General features: G+C 36.2%; 1 protein-coding gene across 8 annotated transcripts in view; it reads left to right on the forward strand.

Annotated features, from left to right (window-relative positions):
* Positions 1-25,647, forward strand: part of Bmcp (uncoupling protein Bmcp mitochondrial) — a 475,843-nt gene that overhangs the window by 108,333 nt on the left and 341,863 nt on the right. For 6 of the 8 annotated variants that reach the window (XM_090411822.1, XM_090411820.1, XM_090411824.1 and 3 more), the window contains one exon: positions 14,851-14,934. In XM_090411822.1, the coding sequence (XP_090267948.1) occupies positions 14,871-14,934 (64 nt within the window). In that variant the 5' untranslated portion in view covers positions 14,851-14,870. Of the gene's footprint in view, positions 1-6,034; positions 6,116-14,850; positions 14,935-25,647 lie in introns of all 8 variants that reach the window. The other 2 variants (XM_090411823.1, XM_090411826.1) reach the window with 1 other exon arrangement.

Genomic DNA, 25,647 nt, shown 5'->3' on the forward strand with positions numbered 1-25,647 from the left:
TATCATTAGTAGCACTCATCCTCCTCTCCTATCTCTTCTGTCATTCCTAAAAATAGTATATCAATTATACTCAATCCCACTTACCATATCTGATTCTGATAGCCAGGTTTCACTAATGCCAACAATCTTAGGCCACATCATTTTTAATAAAGCAACAAACTCAACCCCCTTTGTTTCTAATGCTCCTGGCATTTGTGCATAGACATAAGAAATTACAACCATAACCATGTTCAAAGGCATTCATATCTTTATCACGTTTGTATAACATAGCTGAACTTTCACACACTTTTTTCCCTTTCCTCCCTTGAGGAATGGTGAGAGTTATATACAAAGAAGTTGTTAGGAGTCATAGTTGACAATGGCAAATTGTTTCAATGACTTTTTTTTTTTATCTTCCATGCCTTCATCCTTGATTTCTCTTTCCAATATGTTTTAAGATAGACTTACTTGAGGATTTCTTGTCATGCTGAATTTCCCTATTCTCTTTGAAATATGCATGGATCTATAAGAGAATATACAGAGGTGTTTGTATATGCAATAATTGGGTAAAAATTTATATTATGCAAGCAAAGAGAGAGAGAGAGAGAGAGAGAGAGAGAGAGTATGCACAGTACCATTGACGGGGTGTAGCATAGAGGCAGCCTGCCTCACATGACTTAATAAGGGTGTGTGTTCAGCCATATTGCAGTAGGCGGCATTGCCATGCTAACAATTCCTGTTAGCGTAGCAAGTGTGGAAAGAAGTTTTTCCAAGCTTAAACTGATTAAAAATTATTTGCAAATAGCAATGACCCATGAAAGATTGGTTGGTCTAGCAACTATATCGATAGAGGCAGACATGGCTTATAATTTAAATTTAGAAGAACTTATAAACAGTTTTATTGTGAGATATCCCCGTAGAGCAAACATTTATTTAATATTATTATGTCATCGTTTTGCATTAATGTTTCTCTTGTAATAAAAACAAAATAGCAATTGGAGATTTTCTTATATTTTTGTCTTATAATCCATCAGGGGAAATATTTAATTGTTTGCCTCAGGGTGTGATGTAATCTAACGATGGCCCCGAGTATACAAGAAAAAATGCTTGTGGTAATTGGAAGTTTGAATGACAGTGAGATTGGGAGGAATCCGAATGATAATATGAATTAAGGAGTGGAACATACCATATCCAAATGAATTGTATACACCTGGAAAATGAAATAGGGCAGATGAGATGGAGTTGGATAGACTGAAGAATGAAATGGAGATGTTATGGAAAGAACAGGTAATAAAAATGTGAGAAGTTCAGGAGTGGCAGGCAGGCATGCAGATGTGGAGGATTAAAGAATGAGTGGTAGGGAACTGATGGTGGCAAGACAGTAATTTGAAGTGTGTTCGTAGTGCTTCTCTGGGGATGTGATAGTGTTAATCTAGCTATGTAAGGGAGGGATTTCAATGATACCCATAAATCATACTGGGTATCATTGAAACGAGAAGAGAAATGATAGGTAAGGAAATGTGAACAAAATGATCATGGCAGTGGTGGGGTATGTCTTTCACACAAGGCTTAATGAGCGTCTCACCAATTGTATGAGCTTCACCATGAAGTGCAATGCGGTAACTCATGCGAAAAGACGCCTCTGTTGCATTTTCAGTTGTAGCAATTGTAGCCATTTAAAGTTTAGATTTTTCTAGCGAGTCATGTCATCTCTTAAAAATGTATATCTTTTCCATTGTAATCAGTGTGTTTCGTTTCGAAGTGCCTACGAAATTTAGCTGGAGCCAAAGAACTGTTTACTGGTATTTTATTACACAAAACATCAGGAGCATGTGTATTGCCAATACACGTAAATCCATAATTTAAATAACTTTCATGGTACTTCCGTTTTGGTCTGTTCATAGCTGACTCGTGTTCTTTAATATTAGCATTTGGAGAAACCACAGTTTGCAATTCCATATCTTCTCCAATCATACGAATAGATGTGTCAGCAGAAGTACTTGCTCCTCCTTGTGTTAAAGTTCCTGTCTTTAAACAAGAATCCATGGGTATTTTTTCAATAATATTCAAATTCCAATATTTGTCAGAGCTATAATAAAAACAAATAGAATTGTGTTGTAAATATAACTTTAGTATCAAAAACAATAAGATTATAAATAAGAAATGTCGAATAATATAAAAGTAAATGAATAATGCAAAATAGTAAAAAAAGATTGCAACACACAAAAGCAAATATGAATTGTAACAATACTTGTAAGAAAAGTACTAAACCGTATCAAATAATATAAAAGCAGTTGTAATAAGAATAATTTGATAAAATGTTCAGTAACAAAAAATTAAATGGTTCGAAATAAATCAGATATTAATTATAAAATTAGTTAAAAGAGTAAGAAGAATTCTTTTTTAAAAAGTCGCCTCGCCTACTCCCTATATACAGGAATAAAAAGGCATTAGCTGATTTTATTTTATTTTTCCAAGGGTCCGGGCCCAAGAAATTTACTCGTAAATAACTTTCCAAATTTTTTTAAAGTTCATACATTAACATAAGTATTAATAATTAATTATGGCATAGTCATAAAGAGTATTAGTATACTTATGTATATAGTGTGGCATGTTGACAAATATAAATTACATTTAAATTAGTTATCGATCACTGGACTAATGAAATGTTGTAGCATGTTGTAGTTTCTTCAGGCAAACGTCATTAAATTAATTTGTGCTGATTTTCATTGACATATCCCATTCTGATCACCAAATATATTTATAATATTATTATAAGTACTTACGAGTGAATGCAGACTTTTTCTCCTGTGTGCTGGTAGTTTTCCCCTCCTTTTGTACATCATGGAGATCTTTGTAGGCTTGAGGTGGATGACTGACTATCTGTTCCGTCACAAACACCTTCAATAAGAGATTGCTTAATACCAAAATTAAACAAAGTGCCTTGTCTCTTATTCATATTAATTTTAACTCTGTATTCCTATTACTTTTAAAAAAATCACGGCACTCCAGTTTCAGAACAAGCATTTACACACTGCAATACGAACTTGCGAAGAAAGTATTCAGTAATAGATTTGAGAACCGGATACAGACTACCTTGATCTTCAATTTCAGTGGAAAAATTTTCTTTATATTTCCTTGCTGATTGATCACTGATATTTGCAACGCAGATATTATTTCGTTCAGTTTTGAGAACACGTCGCCCATTGTTGTAATCAGCTTGCAGGCAGTTTTTATGATCGATCATAAACAGCGGTATTCTCTTTCCCGATTGTTGAAAGATTTCAATGTGTGAAAAGTAACAATAATTCATGAATATTTCCATGTTTAAAAATATGCTGCTTGGTCACTGACATTTGCTACACAGATGTCATTTCCTTCAGTTTTGAGAACAGAAGATATGACACCAATTGTTGTAATGGGCTTGCAGGCAATTTTTACGACCCATCATAAACAGCATTATTCCCTTTCCCAAATGTTGAAACGTTTCGATGTGTGAAAATTAACGATACACAGATGTCATTAGGTGTTCTGGGTCTGAGCTTTTCGACATATTCACGAATATTATTCTCCTTAGAATTTTTACTAGAAAATATTTCTTAATGAAAAATACTTAGAAAACTAAAATGACAAATTTCAGAACTTCTCGCGGAACACCTATTCACCTTCCGCGGAACACAGTTTGAGAAACCCTGAGCTAGATGAATTTGCAATTTATATATACTGTATATAAATATTTGTTCAGGGGTAAATAATGCCTGAGTGTAAGAGAAGATCCAATTTTGTGGATGCTGAGGAAGCAATACTTGTAATATTTTTATAACAGGAAGGAATATTAAACCTGATCTTCATGCAGTCATAAGACTTATTGTGGGGGATCTACCTTAGACAACACTAAGTCTATGGTACCACTCCTTTAACTCATCCACTATTTGCACATTCACCTCCCTCTCTCTCTCTCTCTCTCTCTCTCTCCCAGGGAATGCCCTGAGAGAGAGGTGAATGGCCATGCTTATCCTAAGAAGAGAAATGTTATCTTTTCAAGAAATTTGAAAGTTTTCAAAAGACTGAAAGAAAAGGAGTTTTATTGCAATTAGCATGTTTGTCACAAACTCAGTAATGAATGATTTAGAGATCAAAATTCAGGATTACTGGATGTCCTGTTTTTTTTAAATTACATACAACTCTTACCTGTTGTGTTGTATAATCAAACTAAAAAAAACATTGTAAGGGATAATAGCTGTTACTGAAGATTATATCTGTGATCAATTGTTAACTGTTCAGTATATTACTAATGAGGTATTTCTCTAGGATGACATTTGGCCCTCACAAGTATTAGTTACGGATCAGGTCAGAATTGGACTAGGATACTATTTTGAATGGATTTCATTGAAAGAGAGAGAGAGAGCAGTGAGTGCATGAAGACTAAATGAAGAGACAAAATATGTTAAGCATCGCAGATAGCAAATCAACAGATAGATTTCCACAATATCTTGGGACTTCATGAAAGCAATAAAATAATATTAAGTATTTATTAATCCTCACACATCTGAGGATTATGTGAGGAATAGAAATGGAAGGTTGTACAATTTTCCAGAAGGATAGGAAGGTGAAAAGAGGAGGAGGAGGAGTGCTGTTAATGATTGCGGAGGAATTGTATCCACAAAGTGTGGAAGTTGATAGTACATATGCAGATTTTGAATCTGTCGTGTGAAGTTGAAATTAACAGACCAGCATACTATCAGATATACCAGCCTATTAATTTCAACTTCACACAACAGATTCAAAATCTGCATATGTACTATCAACTTCCACACTTTGTGGATACAATTCCTCTGCAATCATTAACAGCACTTCTCCACCTCCTCCTCTTTTCACCTTCCTATCCTTCTGGAAAATTGTATATCCTTCCATAGGTCAGGGAATTTTAAAGAATACTGATTGTGAAATGTTTAGGCAAATTGGTTGAGCATGTAAAAAGAAGGTGATCCTGATGGGAGACTTTAATTACAGAAATATAGAGTGTAGGAAGGAGTAGTGTATGCAGTGGTGGCTGGTGACAATGGAAACAGGTGGGGCCAGGGGCCAAACACAACTTAACATTTTTATATTTATATAGTGAGTTCTATTATTGATTTATAGTTATTATTTCTATTACAATAATGTTTAGTCAGAATCCAGTGATGCATTGAGCTATTAATTTTTTAAAATTGTTAGGATGTAACATATACGAGCTCAACGTATTAATAACACGAAAACTTGAAAGATTTGCAGTTGCGGGCATAGCTCAACGGACTAGAGCAGTGGACTGGAAATCTAAAGATGCTGGTTTGACTCCAGCTGGCCCCCCCTGCAAAATATTTTAGAGTTTTCATTTTTCTAGTGTTAAAAAAAGTTATTATTTCTATTATTTATTTTATAAATCAATGTCAAAAATTCAGAGAAAATAAATTTTTAAAAAGTTAAAATTGTTTAATTAAGATTGACTAATAGAACCCATAAATATAAACACATAAAAGTCAAAGAAAATCATAAATTTTATTTTTTACAAAGTAAACATACATATGTAGTACATATTGTGTACTATACATATAGTGACATGATCAAAACATAATAGGTTTTCAATAAAGACAGACGCTGAAAAAAATAAAGACACAGACAAGACACAAAAATAAGAACTACTGATAAATCCAGAAAAAAATATGAAATACAGGTTAAGACAAAAATATTTTTAAAAAATTAAGAAAGAAATACCTTAAAAAAGTTATTTCTGTATCAAAGAAGGGGAACCTTCGGTATTTCTAGGCAGATGCACAAAACATTTCATGTAGCATATAGATTTTATAATTTTCATATACCGATATTCACACAATTATTATTTATTTATATAAATATTCTGCTCTTCTTTGTTTCATATGAACAAATTTTTTGATTACTTTATGATTAAACTGTTGAATTTCTTGTAAATAAACCTTATGAATTGATAGTACGGCTAGAGCATTCAACCGATCTTGGCCTGTCGAATTTCTTAAAAGTGTTTTAATATGTTTTACAGTGCTAAAACAATGTTCGGCATCAGCTGTGGAGAGAGGTGTCACTAAAACAATTTCAATTAATTTTGACACTTCAGAAAAAGGTATCCATCAGTTTATTGTCTTGTATAAATCGTGATAAGGCATTGATGTCGGTATATCACTAAAAGTAGTATTTTCATACATAACAGTTAATTCTGATATCAACTTATCTTCACTTAGCATTGATAATTTCTTTTAATGTTTATTATGTATTCCCTAGGAAAATGTTGTCTATTGAAATTGAAATTTTTAGGGTCTACACTAAAAAATGATTTAAATATTTCAAAGCTGCTGAATCTGTCACTAATTTCACTAATTATTTTATCGCAGGCTTCTTTAGCATCTTCTATCAGTAATTCATCTGTCGTGTTGTGTCTTTTAATTCTTTTTTAGGTATTTCCTCATGATCGTCTGAAACTGACGCAGGAATAAAATCGGTGATGCAATTCCGTATGATTCAAATTTATCGAAAATGGATGATTCAAATTTATCGAATGCTTCTTTGATAGTGATATTGTTGGTTTTATTATATTGCAATTTGTTGTAAAGTACATCGACATGTTTTAAAATTGAATAAAAAAAAGACAAAAAGAAGTTGAACTCAAAATCTTCCAACGATTTTTTGAATCCAACCGATTCCCACACGCTTTTGTCGTCCAATCCTTGTTCGTTTATGATTTTGTTAAAACATTATTATTATTATTGTTCCGGGCAACTCCAAGGAGTCGACAGACTCATCGAGGGAGGCCCTAACATCATGTCAAGAACAACTATTCGACATTCACACAGTATCTATCATACCTTGCCTTGAACTCATTCATGGTCGTAGCACCCACAACAGACTCTGGAAGCTTATTCCACTCATTCACTACTCTCCAAGTAAAAAACCTAGCTCTAACACCCTTGTCAACCACAATCTTGCCCAGCTTCCATTCATGGCCCCTGGTCCTCCAACCACCAGTCATATTTTCAAAAATATCTTCTGGATCAATCTTATAGAAACCCTTCAGTAATTTGAATGTCTCAATCATATCACCCCTCCTTCGCCTATCAACCAATTTCTGCAACCCACAAATCTTCAACCTGTTCTCATAAGGTTCATTCTACAGACCTGCTATCATCTTGGTCACTCGTCTCTGGATCCTCTCCACTTCCTCCCCATCACGAAAAAACCCTGGTGCCCATAACTGGGCACAGTAGTCCAGATGGGGTCTTATCAAGGCTCGATACAGAGAAACAACAACTTGTTTGTCTCTGCATGTTAAAGTATTTTTCAGAAGCCAAGTGATTTGGTGAGCTGTTTTAGTCACTTTTGCAATGTGCCCCCTAAACTTCAATTCCCTATCCACCAACACTCCCAAATCCCTGGCCTCATCAATCTCCTGGAGTACGATTCCACCAATGCGATATACTGCTGCTATTCTTTTCACCCCCAAAGTGCATAACCTTACACTTTGGCACATTAAACTGACATCCATTTTTCCTAGCCCAGTCCTCCAAACTATCCAAATCATCCTGTAATATTTTGACATCCTGTGCACTCATAATTGCTCTACCCAACTTTGCATCATCAGCAAACAAGTGAACACTTCCTCTCAAATCCTTTCTTCGTTTATGATTTTGTTAAAACATTCCAGAAGCTCTATTTTATTCTCTTTTATACAATTCACTATCTTGGAACGAAAATTCCATCATGTTTCACAAACTCTTGGTACTTGTGTTTGACTAATTTTGCGAAGCAAGTCATTTCATTTTGGAGAGGATGTGAAGAACATGCCAAATCCACTTAAAGTAGAAAAAAATGTTCTTATTCGTTTATTTGATGAACAGACTTTTTTAAAATTAAATTCAGCTGATGTGCATAACAGTGAACATTTTGGGCATTAGGGTAAACTTCTTTCATTAAACTTTGTACTCCATTTCTTGATCTGCTCATTACTTCTGCACCATCATAGGCCTGTGCGATCAATTTTTCATTGAGGCTAAAAGGTTTCAGTTCTTTAACATATTTATAAGTCCTGTAGCAGTCCTATCAAGAACAGCAATAAACGCTAGAAACCTTTCAACTGGTTGAGAATCTTTTAGATAACGCAAAATAATTGCGAACTGTGAATGACAAGATACATCGGTTGTCTCATCCGCTTGCAAGGAAACAAAACTCGCCTTATCAATTTCACTTTTAATTTCTTCTATATACACTTTATACATGCAGGTCTAAAATGTCATTTTGGTTGGTTTTTGAAGTATTTTTTGCTACTTTTGAATTTTCAAGATGATCGTTTAAAACACTATCTAATGTAGCTGTGTATGAAACCATATCTAAAAACACTCCTCGATTGTTCGAATCGATGGTTTCATCATGTTCTCTTAACGGCAGTTCGTGTACACCACAAAATTTTATGCAGTCTGTGATCCTCGATAAAGTATGTCTATTTTTGTCAACTAATTCATTATGTTTCTTTATATTAAGATGATATCCAGTATCAGTGGAAGATAAGATGTTCATTTTACTGAACAGTTGAAATTGCACTGTATTGTTTATATGAATTTTACTGGATTCGTGTTTTTGTATTCGCTCGGAAAGATGCTTTAGGTCTTTACAGCCCCTGAGTGTCCACAAGCTCTCGCCACCAAACAAAACACAATAAAAACAGAACAAAGATTTTTTTCATCACTCACACTAAGCCATGATTTCTTTTCAAACCAGGTTACATAAAATGTTCTTGTTTTTTTACCATCTTGTTGAGTAATATGCACATCTCTGGGGTGGTATGTGCCAAGTCTTTTGATTTCCAATTTTTCTTCTAGACTTAATAACGAGAAACGTTTTTTCAATAAACTAATGATTTTGTTCATATTTAAAATGTATTGTTTATGGATGCAATAAAAATTTAAACTTTAAAATGAATTATAACAAAAAACAACAACAATAATTAAACACACAAAAAAACAATAAAACAGATCAACAACGAGAATAAATAATAAGACAATGAAAGAATCGCGCGCTATTTACGTACAAACGCAGTGATTGGGCCAGACTAAACGGGCCCCAAAGTAAGCGTTGTGCCCGGTAAACAAACACGATTGCTAGTACATGTGCCTCATACATTCCTTGTGTTCTACATGTATAAAATAGGGCCAGCCGTGGCTGGCCCCAGAGACCGTACTAAGTCGCATTATACAATATGCTACAAAATACTACAGTAATTTTTTTATTAAACAATAAAACATGTTGGAAAAGATCAAAAAATAATAATTACAAGAAACATATTTTTTAAAACTACAATTATTGGCCTAGTTATACAAATATAGGTGGGGTCTGGGCCCTATAGACGAGCCGCCCCTGAGTGTATGGGAATGAGGAGAGTGAGTTTATTGAATTTCTGAAGGATAAATATATTAAGCAGCATGTGACTTGAAGCTACTAGAGGCTGTAGTTTTTTATATTTGGTGGTAATGTCACAAAATGTAGTTGTTAATGAGATATTGACACTACTACTAGTTAGTGACAGTGATTATCAGGTACTTGTTTGCAAAGTGGTGAAACAAGAAAAGGTTATTGGCTAAAAGGGATATATGTGGAATTATAAGGTGTGTGATTATGAGAAGCTCTGTAGTCAGCTGGCATCAATATGCTGGGTAGATGAGATGTGTAGAAAAAATGTTGACGGTACATGGAATTTATAAGGTAGTATCTGACACAAGCAATGTATAACTGGATATCAAGGACTAAGCGAGTAAATAGAAGTAGGAATGAAATGGATGAACAGTGAAATCAAGCAAGCTGTGTTGGAAAAGAAATGCAATGGTGGAGGTACAAAACAGTTGATGTCAATTGGATCCATGAAGACTATAAAGTACAAACTAGGACGGTGACCAGCATGGTAAAGAAAGAAAAGGTGCAATATGAGAGGAGGAGGTTGGCTGGTCAGGTCAAGGTTAATTCAAGGGAATTCTTCTGCTGTATAGCAAGCAAGAGGAAGAATAATTATGGCAGGTTCATACTGGTGGATAGCCATGTCAGCAGAGTGATTGTTGTGAAGGATATTGTGTAATTATTGATGGATCACTTTATCAGCATAGTGGTCAAGTGTTGGAGCAATTAGTTAGGAATAAAATACAAGATTGAGTGTATGGACATAGTATTCTTTATGATGGTCAGCATGTTATATTCAGGCAATAACAATCAAGGAAAAGAAGGAGTAGCCATAGTATTCAACACAAAATACGAGGCTAATCTTCTTGAATGGCAGTCAGTCTCAAGTAGAGTAATGTGGGCAAATATGAGAATGGGGAACTGGACTGTGAGACTTATTTGTGCCTATGGTCCCACAGAAGGTTCTACTAAGGTAGAAGTGGAGGAATTTTTTGAGGCTTTAGAAAAAGCAACTGACACAATGAAAAAGGAAAAGTTGGTCCTTGTTGGGGATCTAAATAGTAGAGTAGGAAATGATTGTGAGACATACAAAAATATTTTGGGAAAATTTGGAGAAAAGAGCAAAGCTAATAATAATGGCAAATATCTGTTGGATTTCTGCTCAGGACATGGACTGGTTATTACTAACACCATGTTCCAACATAAAAATGTGCACAAATTCACATGGAGAGAAGAGGCTAGGAATAAGAAAAGTCTCATTGACTATGTTATTGTTGTTAGTGATGTTTTCTCCCTGGTGCAGGACACCAGAGTGTACAGAGGATTTGAAATTGGAAGTGATCACTATTTAGTCTTGAGCAGGATAAAATTGAATTTCATATTGAAAAGAATAACATGTAAGAAAGTTTTAAAGCGAATAAAAGTTGAGCAGCTCTCAGATGTAAACTGTAGACTAAAATACAGAAATATTATTGAAAAGAAAATGAAAGAGTTTGAGAACAGGAATCAAACCTTGGAGATTCAGTGGCAAACTCTGAAGGAAACATTGATTGATTCTGCCAGAGTGGCATGTGGTGAAGTTGTGTGCAAAGATAAAAAAATCAGAACTCCCTGGTGGACACAGGAAGTTAAAGAGGCAGTGAAGGAAAAGAAGAAAGCATATCAAAAGTTCCTGGCAAATAAGTCAGCTTTTACTCTTACAGAATACAGAGACAAATGTAAGAAAGCTAAACAGTGTGTAAAACTAGCTAAACAAAAGTCATGGGAGGACTTTGGCAAGAATATAGAAAATAAATATCAAGAAGGTGGCAAAATATTCTGGAGGTTGTTGAAGAAGCTTAGGAATGGAGGAAAGAGTGCTGTAAAAGGAATTAGAGATGATAAAGGTGAAATGAAAACAGGAGAAAAAGATATCCTTGAAGTATGGAGTAATTACTTTGAAAAACTGCTAAATGAAACAAGCAGTGATGACAGCACAGTGATAAAAAACACTGACCAGGCATGCAGTCAGGAATACATATCCATACTTGAAGTAGAAAAAGCCATCAAAGGCTTGAAATGTGGAAAGGCAGCAGGAGTAGATGATATTCGACCAGAAATGCTGAAGTATGGTGGTATAAGAGTCTTACAGTGGCTGCACTGCATAGTTCAGAAAGCCTGGACAGAGGGACGAATTCCCGATGATTGGAGTAGAGCTCTCATAGTACCCATATATAAAAAGGGAAATAAAACTGAATGTGAGAATTACAGAGGTATTTCCCTACTGAGTGTTCCTGGCAAGATCTATGCAAGTATACTTGAGAAACGGTTGAGAAGAATTGTGGAAGAAAAGCTTGGTGAAGAACAAGCTGGATTCAGGCCAAATAGAGGCTGTCAGGATCAGATCTTCACTTTACGACAAATAGTCGAGAAAGCATGGGAATATAACAAAGATCTGTATTTAAGTTTTGTCGATTTAGAAAAGGCATATGACAAGGTGCCAAGAGAGAAGCTATTCAATATGCTGCAGTTATATGGTGTCAATGGGGCATTATATCAAGCAATACTTAGTCTTTATTTGAGTTGTGAGTCAGCAGTTAGAATTGAAGGAAGTACAGGAAGATGGTTTAATGTTAAATCTGGTGTGAGACAAGGATGTACATTATCCCCTCTGTTATTCATTATCTATATGGATCACATTATGAAGGAATGTGGTATTAAACCTGATATCAAAATTGGAGATGTTAATGTCAGCTCTTTGCTTTATGCGGATGATGTTATACTTCTAAATAAATCCGCTACAAGTCTGCAAGATTCTCTGACTAAATTGAATAGCTGTTGTAATAGATATGGTATGAAGGTCAGCAATAAAAAGACAAAGACAATGAAAATAGGCAGAATCATTGAAAATGTCAACTGTGTTGTGAATGGAGAACCTGTGGAACAAGTAAAACATTTCAGCTACTTAGGCACAATTTTTACTGAAGATGGTAAACTAAATATAGAAATAGACAACAGAATCAGCAAAGCTGGTATCGTGGGAAGTCAATTGAATAAATTCATATGGAATAAGAAAGAAATTAGTCGGAACACTAAATTAGCTGTATACAAGACTGTGTTCAAACCAATTTTAACTTATGGATCTGAGAGCTGGGTCAGAAGTAAAACACTTGACCAAAGACTAGAGACCGCAGATATGAGAGTCCTGAGAAAGATTAGAGGCGTGAACAGATGGCATCAATGGCAATATCATATTAAAAATGAGGATATTAGGAAAGAACTTGACATTGTCAGCATCCAGGAATGCGTTAGCAGAGCTAATCTCAGATGGTATGGTCACTTAAATAGAATGGGAGAGGAAAGATTAGCAAAACAAGTGTTCTCTGCCAGGTTGGCAGGAAAACGACCCAGAGGAAGACCAAGATATAGGTGGATTGATACGGTACAAAGTGCCTTAGACGATAGAAATATAAGATCTGATAATGTTGGAGTCTTGACAAGTAACAGACTGATTTGGAGGAAAATTGTAGATAGGAAGTTAGTAATGATGTAAATTTTTCATGTAGTACTGTCATATCCTGTACACCCCTTGAGGGTACATGGCAGGAATTTGATGATGATGATGATGATGAGCATGTATTTGTAAAGGGGTTGGCCTTGTTTTAGCAATTTACTTGCATTTTATGATAAGGTAATGAGCATGTTAGATAAAGGAGTATCATATACAGTGATATTCTTGGATTTTTCAAAAGTGTTTATTAGATTATCACACAGTAAGTTGTGACATACAAGCCACACAAGATGGGAATAGATAGTATATTGGTTAGATGGATTGGTGATTGGCTCTCTCTGAACAATACTAGCAAGTTGTGTATGATGTGGGCATTGTCTCAAAAAAAGGAGGGTAACCAGTGGTATGCCCTAGGGTTCTTTTCTTGGGCTGCTACTGTTTTACTTGTTTGTAAATGATATATCATGTGGAATTACTGGAGATCTTCAGCTGTTTGCTGATGATGCAGAGCTGCAGGGAATTATATGTTACATTATAATAAATTTAATTTAATCCTTAATCCTTAAAATAAATCCTCAAAATCCTTATAATCCTTAAAATAAACTTTCAACATCTTTTTCTAAATCCAGAGTAACTTAATAAAAAAAAGGTGGCAAACTTTTTGGCAACTCCTATAGGCAAAGATGACCTTGCTACTGCTTCTGCCTGGTATCTCCAACTCTGGGCCTGGTTCCCACTGAAGAGACCTCAATAAAGGTCAAAATTAGTCTGGGTAGTGGCCAATCCCTTAATGCATAACAGTATGCATATCTACAAGGAGATGTGTTTTGCATTATGGGAGATACTGGGATAGGAGTGTTGGTATCTTGCTCCACCTTTGCTACGAGTCGCCTTAGTGTTGTACTACTTACCCAGGTAAGATAGTACAACACTATATTCAGTCCTGAAGATATTTTCAGGCGCAAACTTTGTTTGCTTTCACTGGGTTAAGGATTAAACTAAATTTATTATAGTCTAACCTAGTGAAAAATAAATTTTCTATATATGTTACATTGCCGATGTTAATTCCCTTCAGGAAGATTTGAACAGACTTTTTACTTGGACAAAGGAATGAGGCCGTAGTTTTAATATTAAGTAGTCTTGGAGTCAAGTGTTGTTGGAGCGCAGAAATGTAAGGCTGTGTGCTATATTGATGGCTGTACTGCAGGAAGTGGATGAGATTCGATATTTAGGAGTAATAATTGACAGTAGACTGTAGTTTAGAGGGTGTTTGCAAATGTAGCAAAGACTGCACATTGTAGTGCTGCTATGATAAGAAACATGTAGGGATAAGGAAATGTATAAGGCACTGATCAAACCATAGTTGGACTGTCGTGCTCAGATTTGGTCACCTGGTTTCAGTGTGATGTGGAAACATTGGAGAGGTGACCCAGAGATGAGTCACTAAAACAACGTCAAAACTTTGGATTGCTAGATATGGAGAAAGGTTGAAGAAATGTAGTCAAAGAGTTTAGTGGATAGGAGGAAAAGTGGTGATATGATTGTGATGTTTAAATTAGTGAGAATATTTTATTGGATTAATCCACATGGGATTATAAAAAGAGTAGAAGATGAGAGGGAAAGAACCAGAGGCCATCCCTTGAAGTTTTGTAGGAGTGTGGTGAAGAGGGGGTGTGAGGAGGGTTTTTACATGGAGAATTATGAGTGAATCATGCATTACCAGAATATGTTGTTAATGCAGGGAGTGCTAAGGATTTTAAGATTCAGTATGATAAATGTGTTGTCAGCCAAACGAACCTCCCACAGTCAGTCTGTCAACTTCATGGAGGATATAATAATAATAATATATGCCATAAATATTTACTTTTTTGCATTTGCTGTTCTTATTAAATATTCTCTTACATAATTGTGCCTTGATATTATTTCTGTAGGTCTTTAATACATCAAGGCAATGAATACGAGAGATTGGCGTCCTTTTATTTATGGAGGAATTGCTTCAGTTATTGCAGAATTTGGTAAGTACAATTGCAAACATATATGTTTAAGTATTACCACCACTACAACCAGATTTCCAGACAGTCAGGATGCATCATTGGAGGTTTTCACTGTCCAACACTTAAATGTGTTTATAATATTCAAGGGGATCTTCTTCTTCTTCACCCATAGTCTATATAGACTATTGGGACACTATAAAGGTAACAGTAAAGGTCTCTCCAATGTGTTTCTGTCTTGGGATCTCTTTAACAAGTGGAGAACGAATAATTAGTCCATTTTCTAATATTATCTATCCAGGTGATTCTAGGTCTCCCCAGTGTTTTTTACCATAAGTCAAGCCTTCTAGTACTCTTTTAGGTAAACTACACAATCCAGCCTGTATCCCATCCACCAGAGCTATTTTTGATGTATTTTAGTAATGATAATTTCTCGTGTTCTGTAAACTGGATTTTCCTTTTAACCTTGTCATTTGTTATGTGTGCTGTATGGTATCTTGAAAAATTTTCTGCAGCACTTCATTTGAAGATCAATAGTCTCATCTTCCTTTAGCAGTGTCCAACTCTCACATCCATATAACAAGACTGAGTTAATAAGTGTGTCAGTGAAGTAGTATTTTGCAGTTAACTGTACTTTTTTGAGCTTCCCAAGTGATAGTAACCTCTGAAGAACAACAGTTGCTTTTGCATGCTTGCTTTCATGCATGCTTTAATAACATGTTTAGACCAGCCATCTCTATGTTGTATGTTTCCAAGTAGGTGAATCTTTCTACTTCTTCCAATGTTTCATCAGTAACTGAAATTTTCATAGGCTTATTGCCTGACGACATCATTTTTGATTTGCAAATGCTGATCTTTAATCCATAATTACTAAATGGTCTTTAGAAACTCTGTTAATTCTTGTAACTGATGTTCATTCTCTGCTATTAGGTTGATGTCATCGGCAAATCTGAGATTATTGATTTTTTTGTCATGAACTGCAATTCCAATGCCATTGTTTTCGAAGGCTAAGTTTATTATATTCCAAATATAGGTTAAAAATCATCACCGAAAATATGTAGCCTTGATGCACATCTCTTTCATTTCGAAATTTTTGCTATAGTTGCCATTGATTTCTATTAACATTTCTGAGGAACTGTAAAGAGTTTTAATTAGGCTATTATTTTATTATTTATTCCATACTGTTTCGGTATTCTCCACAGTGCCTCATGCCATATTGAAATGAAGGCTTTCTGTACATCTATGAAATTGTAACATAGTATTTCATTATGTTCGATATATTTTTCTCCATTGGGATGTATTGTAAATAAATGCTCTATTATACTCTTTTTTACAGAATCCTGCTTGATTTTCCTAAAGTATACTTTCTATTTTCCTCTCAATCCTAAAGAGTAAGATTTTTAGGAAAATTTTGCTTGGATAACTGATTGGATGATTAAACAGATATCTCATTGAATCATCCCCTTGGATGATTCAAGGAGATAATATTTGATTAATTAGTACATGTAACAGTGTGGTCAACATACACTCATTTCTCTCTCTCTCCTATAGTAAAATGGTTTCAGGTTGCTATTAAGGAATATCCAAGATTATTACTATGTTAGATTAGCTATGCATTTCTGTAGCCATAATGTCACTACTGTCTCACTAAATCTATAAAAGTAGTGTGTGTTTATGCACAGACACACAAAGTGGATAAAATTATAGATAGGGGTGATGCGAAGTCGATACTGGCATCCCCTGTGTAGAGGGAAATGTGAGACTGAACACAGACAGTAAATAGGCAGACATCGGGGCTTCCCAACAGTGTATTGCAATCAACAAACACGAGTAAATGTGGCGATCTTAGTGACTGTGATCATGGACATATTATTGGTGCAAGATAGATAGGTCATTCTATTGCCCAGGTGGTAAGAACTGTGGAGTTGTCGAGGACAACCATACCACCACAAGTATACCATCAATGGACATACCTCACCAAGAGAGAGAGCAATTGTGTACCACAGCTGACAGCTCATCACTGGGGATTGCACCTTTCCTGGTGTTGGGACCATCAAAACTGGACCTCTGCAGAGTGGACCAGAGTCGTATGATCTGATGAATTCCGTTATCAGTAGTACTGAGCTAACGGGAGGATGCGGGTGTGGCGTCGACAGCATGAGACCATGGCCTGTAATGCCATGGTTGGATCTGTTCAAGGAGGTGGTGGCGGCTTTGTGATGGTTTGGAGAGCCTTCTCATGTGACACATTAGGTCCATTAGTTTGTTTGGAGAGGTCTTTAAATGCTGTGAGCTACCATAATGTGCTGGCTGATCACCTACACACTTTCATGCCTTTTGCATATCCTGTAGCCAATGGTCTGTTTCAGCAGGACAATATGCCATCCCATTGGGCTGCAACCACACAAGTGTGGTTCAAGGAACACTCATCTGAGTTTAGATTGTCCAATGGTCCCAAAATTCCTGGATTTAAATCCAATCGAATATCTCTGGGGTGCTGAGACATCAGATCCATGTATCTGGAGGCCAGTGTCTAAGGCACAGTTGTGGACATTGCAGCAACAGGCATTGCTGGAATTACCTTCATATATATATATATATATATATATATATATGAAGATTGATTTACTTGGTTGTTATACATAATTTTAAAAAGAATTGAATGACTTAAACTGAGAGAAATGGAAAAAACAGCTTATTAGTACTACACAACTAGTTTCAGCTTTTTAACAGCCTTCGTCAGGTGCACATTATAAAAGAAAAAACCATTAAACATGGAGGAAAAATCTGTAAACATCACGGAAAGTAAATGTATATATTTAATGTTAAAACATTGAAGTCAACGTATTCAAAGCTGTTCCCTCATTGGCTACATTGTTAGATGTGTGCGTGCGTATAAAAATAATACTTTTGATTTGTTACAGAGTGACACTTACTCAATCCTCGAGAGAGATCCCGCTTGTGAACTCCAAAACCAGACCTACAACTTACTGAAAACTACCTCTGAGCTGTCTAGAAACATTCGCCTTTCTCTTTGCTCTCTCCATCCACTGATTCCACGTTTATATGGAGTCCCCAAAATCCACAAGGAAAATACCCCACTTTTTCCTGTCGTTGAAGGTATTGACTCTCCAACATACAACCTTTCCAGATATTTGGCAAAATCTCTCAAATGTTTTTTGGCAAGTCACTGTCTTTTATTAATCTTCTTCTTCTTCTTCTGCAGCTTCTCCCACTTAAGTGGGGTCACTGTTTCCTATGAGTCTCCTCCACACCTTCCTGTCTTGGGCTGTCACCACATCCAAGTTCTTCATCTTCAAGTCCTCTTCTACCAGCTCCCTCCATCTCTTCTTTGGCCGCCCACGCTTCCGCCTTCCTTGCACATCCATCTGCATGACCCTTCTTCCCAGATATTCGTCCTCCCTCCTCATCACATGACCAAACCATCTCAACCTTGCCTCCTGTATTTTCGCTCCTAAGTTCGTAACTTTCACTGTTCCCCTGACATAGTCATTTCTCAGATGATCCTTTCTGGTCACACCGCACATCCACCTAAGCATTCTCATCTCTGCTACTTCCATCCTGCTAATGTTATTTTTCCTCAGGGCCACAGTTTCTATAGCATATGTCATAGCTGGCCTCACTACTGTCCTATAAATTTTGTCTTTCAGATTGATCGGCACCCTCTTATCACATAACACTCCAGCCATCTCCCTCCAGTTCCTCCAACCTGCTTGTATCCTGCATCCCACTTCCTTCTCACCTCCTCCATCTTCTTCCACTGTCGAACCTAAGTATCTAAAGTCTCTCACCTTCCTGATGACATTTCCTTCCAGCTCCAGGTCTGTCTCCTGGCCACCGCCCACTGCGCAACACATATACTCTGTCTTACTTCTGCTCAGTCTCATACCTCTCTCTTCCAGTACTTTTCTCCATCTTTCCAGTTTAGTTTCCGCTTCTTCTCTTGAATCTACACACAGCAAGATGTCATCTGCATACAACATTGTCCAAGGTGCATCTTCTCTCACCTCCTCTGTTACCACCTCCATCACAATATTAAACAGAAACGGACTTAATGCTGACCCTTGATGCAAGCCAACTGTTACTTGAAAACTTTCTGTCTGTCCCAAACAGGTCCGAACACTTGTCTTCACATTTCTGTACATTTCCTGCACCAACCTGACATATTTCTCCGGCACCTTCTTCTCCCTCAGACACCTCCAGACTTCTTGCCTTGGCACTCTATCGTATGCTTTCTCCAGATCAATAAATACCAGATGTAGCTCCCTTTGTTTCTCTCGATATTTTTCCATCATTTGTCGTAACCCAAAGATATCATCTGTTGTTGATCTACCAGGCATGAAGCCAAATTGTTCCTTTGCAATCTCCACCTCCTCCCTCAATCTACCATCAAGAACCCTTTCTAGGATCTTCATTGTGTGGGACATCAACTTTATTCCTCTGTAATTTTTACAGTCTTGTGCATCCCCTTTACCCTTGTAGATGGGAACAAGAGTACTCTCCCTCCATTCCTCGGGTATATTTTCCTGTTGGCAAACTTTCATGAACAGGTCCCACAGCAGGTCAATTCCCTCTTCCCCCAGTGCCTTCCATGCCTCCACTGGAATTCTGTCGGGGCCCACCGCTTTTCCATTCCTCATCCTCTTCATGGCCTCCGTCACTTCCATTCTACTGATGCTCTGCACCATCCCCTCAGAAGGCTGCCCATCTCCTCTGTGAGTCCTTGCATTTTCCTCATTCAGAAGTCCCTCAAAGTATATTTTCCATCTGTTTCTGATGTCCACATCCCTCCATAATACTCTTCCTTCAGCATCTTTGATCTGCCTCACATGTAAGATGTCCTTAGCTGCTTTATTTCTACATTTCGCTAGTTGGTAAATTTTTCTCTGTCCTTCCTTTGTTTCTAATTGATCATACAGATCTTGATATGCCATGGCCTTCGCCTGTGCCACAACTCTCTTGGCTTCTTGCTTTCTCTCTTTGTACACCTCTCTGTCCTCTTCCACTCTTGACTCATCCCACTTCTGCTTTGCCTTCCTCTTAGCTGTCACTGCCACTTGTACATCATTATTCCACCACCAACCCTCCTTCTGCTCTCTAATCTTTCCAGATGTCTCACCAAGCACCTCAATTGCACAGCTCAGGATTACTTTTGAATTATGTTTCCACCAATCTTGTACACTTTCCAGTCCATCCGAAATCCTCTCTAACACTCTCTCCCTAAAACGATTCCTCACACTCTCTTCTTTTAAGCAAAACCACTTAATTGTCTTCATCCCATGGCAACCAGAAGTTCTTATCTTCGATCTTAATTTAAAGTCTGCGCACAGCAGTCGGTGTTGTTGTGCTACTTGATCTGTTGGAATTACCTTACAATTTGTCACAACCTTAAGATGTTTTCTTCTAGTCAAAATGTAGTCAATTTGTGAGCTGTTGTTACCACTTCTAAATGTTATCAAATGTTCTTCCCTCTTGAAGAAAAACGAGTTCACAATTGCCAGATCAAACGCTACTGCAAAGTCCACAACCCTCTCTCCTTCCTGGTTCATCATTCCCACTCCATGGCCACCATGCACCCTTTCACAGTCTTTATTCTGTCTTTTATTAATAATTGCCGATTTTGTGTCATATATTAAAGATATTATTGTCAAGGAAGATGAAATCATGGCTAGCTTTGACATAGTCTCCTTGTTCACAAATGTTCCTACAGGCGAAGTTCTGGTACTACTCAAGGATAAATTATCTAAAAAGATCTTAGCCTTACTTACTCATTGCATCAAGTCAGGATACTTTAAATTTCAGGATATCATCTATAAACAAAATCATGGTCTTGCTATGGGTAATCCTTTATCTCCCGTACTTGCCAACATTTATCTTGAAGATTCGGAAGTTAAAGTTATCTCTTCCTATCCCTTGAAACCAAGAATTTGGAAACGATATGTTGACAACATTTTCCTAATTTGGAGCCATGGCCGTGAATCTCTCCTAAAATTCCTCAAACATCTAAATGGTGAACAGCGAAATATTAAATTTACGGCTGAGTTTGAAGCTAATGGTTCCCTTCATTTTTTAGACATCAAACTGACCCTTTCTTCAGAAAAACTAAAAATCTCAATCTACAGGAAACCTACCCACACCAACAGATATCTCCATAGTCAATCACATCATTATCCTCCTCAGAAATTGGGAATAATTTCTACTTTGGGACATAGAGCTCGCTCTCTTCTTGATGACCTGATTGAACTTCATAAAGAAATCAATTTTCTTAGATCTACTTTTCGACTAAATGGATATTCTCAAAAATTAATAAAAAAATTACTAAAAAAAATTTAATCCTCCTGGTCGCCATAATGAAGAGACGAATAATGTAAAAGGCAATATCTCTATACCATACGTAAGCTTCGTTTCTCCCAAATTAGCCAAGGTTCTTAAAAAATACAACATAAGAACTTTATTTACTCCTCTTCCAAAAATACATTCTCTAGTAAGCCATCCAAAACCTAAGGATATTTAAGATTTTGATGACCTAAGAGGCATCAAAATCTTAAATATCCTGGTGTTTATTAGATCTGGTGTAACTATGACATTCCTTACTTTGGCCAAACAGATAAGTCAATCGAGCTACGCACTGAGGAGCACAAGAGAGACATCGCTTACAAGAGAACACGTGCCAGTGCTTCATCTAGCCATGTTCTGTTTTCGGCCAATTGTGAGGAAGAAAACCATAGCCATATAATCCTTTCGGATGAATCTAACAAATTTTCTGTTGCCATGACGAATTGGAAAGGATGATTATAGAATCTAAGGAAATCATCCTCAACCCTGTACATCTAAACAACAATCTAAGCTACAACCTTCCAGACTGTCATTCTGCTGTGATCAAATACTGGTGCTCACGAGATGCTGTACGCACGCACACATCTAACAATGTAGCCAACGAGGGAACAGCTTTGGATACGTTGACTTCAACATTTTAATGTTAAATATATACGTTTACTTTCCGTGATGTTTACAGTTTTTTCCTCCATGTTTAATGGTTTTTTCTTTTATAATGTGCACCTGACAAAGGCTATTAAAAAACTGAAACTAGCTGTGTAATACTAATAAAGTGTTTTTTTCCATTTCTCTCAGTTTAAGTCATTCAATTCTTTTTTTTTTTTTAAAATATATATACATAATTTTTTTAAACTGTATTATTCTAATTCTACAAACATCCAGTTGCATAATCACAGTTTAAATAGTAACAGAAGAGCAGTTTGAATGGATATTAGGTTGAATAGTATTTTTAAAGAAAAAAAAAGTACCATGAATGGATATTAGCTGATTCTGTAAAGTCATAAGAAGTTTACCTCAACACACAAACACTATTCTGTGCCACTCCCTCCCCCCCCAAAGTAATAATAATAATAATAATAATAATCAATGTTCTACATGTGTAATTTTCTGTATTTGCTTCATTTCAAAGTTAGTGGAATGTCGAAATTAAATTGTACATTTAATTCTTCATTTGTTTTTTAAGCTTTATGGTAATAAATGACAGATGATTGCAGTTGGCTGAGCTAGGACACAATAATCATAGGACCAATATGAATCAAGTAACAGAAATGGATGTTAGTTGCTTTCAGCAAGAGAGAAAGTTGCTTATAAGTCTGTTTGGAGCCTGTCAAGGATCCTTTAGGTTATTTCAAGTATTAAAGCAAAAATGAGAGTAGTAAGTAAAAGAGGTAGCATGTAGCCAATGAATATTATTATTATTATTATTATTATTATTATTATTATTATGAAGAATATTTCTATGAAGTCAGAAGACTCATTGCAGGAAAGCTGTTATTCATATAATACCTATCATACTTTTTAAACTCATTCACCGATAAAGCACTCACAACCACCTCTGGCAACCCATTCTACACATTCACCATCCTCCAAACAAAAAATATATTCCTAACATGTTTGCCCACCACACTCTTACACAATTTCCATCATTCCTATAAAATCTGTAAAAAGCATTCTACATGATCTCCACATCACCTTCATTTACTGTCATTCTTCCCAGTTTTGCATCATCAGCAAACAACTGAATATTTCTCATTAAGTCATTTCCTATATCATCATCATCAAATTCCTGCTATGTACCCTCAAGGGGTGTACAGGATATGCTAGTACTACATGAAAAAAATTACATCATTATTAATTTCCTATCTACAATTTTCCTCCAAATCAGTCTGTTACTTGTCAAGACTCCAACATTATCAGATCTTATATTTCTATCGTCTAAGGCACTTTGTACCGTATCAATCCACCTATATCTTGGTCTTCCTCTGGGTCGTTTTCCTGCCAACCTGGCAGAGAACACTTGTTTTGCTAATCTTTCCTCGCCAATTCTGTTTAAGTGACCATACCACCTGATATTAGCTCTGCTAACACATTCCTGGATGCTGACAATGTCAAGTTCTTTCCTAATATCCTCGTTTTTAATATGATATTGACATTGATGCCATCTGTTCATGCCTATAATCTTTCTCGGGACTCTCATATCTGTGGTCTCTAGTCTTTGGTCAAGTGTTTTACTTCTGACCCAGCTCTCAGATCCATAAGTTAAAACAGGTTGGAACACTGTCTTGTATACAGCTAATTTAGTGTTCCGACTTATTTCTCTCTTATTCCATATGAATTTATTCAATTGACTTCCCACCATACCAGCTTTGCTGATTCTGTTGTCTGTTTCTATATTTAATTTACCATCTTCAGTAAACATTGTGTCTAAATAGCTGAAATGTTTTACTTGTTTCACAGGTACTCCATTCACAACACAGTTGACATTTTCAATGATTCTGCCTATTTTCATTGTCTTTGTCTTTTTATTGCTAACCTTCATACCATATCTATTACAACAGTCATTCAATTTAGTCAAAGAATCTTGCAAACTTGTAGCGGATTTATTTAGAAGTATAACATTGTCTGCATAAATGATCTGGGGGGAACTCCCCTCGATGTTTCTTGATAGACTTTGTGTTTCTTATGAAGGACCTTCCACGAAGAGTCTTTTGACTCCATGGAGGCCGGAATAATAATAATAATAATAATAATAATAATAAAGCAAAGAGCTGACATTAACATCTCCAATTCTGATATCATGTTTAATACCACTTTCCTTCATAATGTGATACATATAGATAATGAATAACAGAGGGGATAATGTACATCCTTGTCTCACACCAGATTTAACATTAAACCATCTTCCTGTACTTCCTTCAATTCTAACTGCTGACTTACAACTCAAATAAAGACTAACTATTGCTTGATATAATGCCCCATTGACACCATATAACTGCAGCGTATTGAATAGCTTCTCTCTTGGCACCTTGTCATATGCCTTTTCCAAATCGACAAAACTTAAATACAGATCTTTGTTATATTCCCATGCTTTCTCGACTATTTGGCATAAAGTGAAGATCTGATCCTGACAGCCTCTATTTGGCCTGAATCCAGCTTGTTCTTCACCAAGCTTTTCTTCCACAATTCGTCTCAACCGTTTCTCAAGTATACTTGCATAGATCTTGCCGGGAACACTCAGTAGGGAAATACCTCTGTAATTCTCACATGCAGTTTTATTTCCCTTTTTATATATGGGTATTATGAGAGCTCTACTCCAATCTTCGGGAATTCGTTCCTCTGTCCAGGCCTTCTGAACTATGCAGTGCAGCCACTGTAAGACTTTTATACCACCATACTTCAGCATTTCTGGTTGAATATCATCTACTCCTGATGCCTTTCCACATTTCAAGCCTTTGATGGCTTTTTCTACTTCAAGTATGGATATGTATTCCTGACTGCATGCCTGGTCAGTGTTTTTTACCACTATGCTGTCATCACTGCTTGTTTCATTTAGAGGTTTTTCAAAGTACTTACTCCATACTTCAGGGATATCTTTTTCTCCCATCTTCATGTCACCTTTATCATCTCTAACTCCTTTTACAGCACTCTTTCCTCCATTTCTAAGCTTCTTCAACAACCTCCAGAATATTTTGCCACCTTCTTGATATTTATTTTCTATATTCTTGCCAAAGTCCTCCCATGACTTTTGCTTAGCTAGTTTTACACAGTGTTTAGCATTCTTACATTTGTCTCTATATTCTCTAAGAGCACAAGCTGACTTATTTGACAGGAACTTTTGATATGCTTTTTTCTTTTCCTTCACTGCCTCTTTAACTTCCTGTGTCCACGAGAGAGTTCTGATTTTTTTATCCTTACAGACAACCTCACCACATGCCTCTCTGGCAGATCAATGTTTTCTTCAGAGTTTGCCACTGAATCTCCAAGGTTTGATTTCTGTTCTCAAACTCTTCCATTTTTTCTTCAATAATCTTTGTGTATTTTAGTCTACAGTTCACATCTGAGAGCTGCTCAACTTTTATTCGCTTTAAAACTTTCTTACATGTTATTTTTTTCAATATGAAATTCAATTTTATCTTGCTCAAGACTAGATAGTGATCACTTCCAATTTCAAATCCTCTGTACACTCTGGTGTCCTGCACTAGGGAGAAAACATCACTATCAACAATAACATAGTCAATGAGACTTTTCTTATTCCTAGCCTCTTCTCTCCATGTGAATTTGTGCACATTTTTATGTTGGAACATGGTGTTAGTAATAACAAGTCCATGTCCTGAGCAGAAATCCAACAGATATTTGCCATTATTATTAGCTTTGCTCTTT

This window comes from Typopeltis vanoorti, chromosome 22 (genome assembly GCF_054136105.1).
Source record: "Typopeltis vanoorti isolate ZY-2024b chromosome 22, IOZ_Tvanoo_1.0, whole genome shotgun sequence".
In the NCBI taxonomy this organism is placed as follows: domain Eukaryota; kingdom Metazoa; phylum Arthropoda; class Arachnida; order Uropygi; family Thelyphonidae; genus Typopeltis; species Typopeltis vanoorti.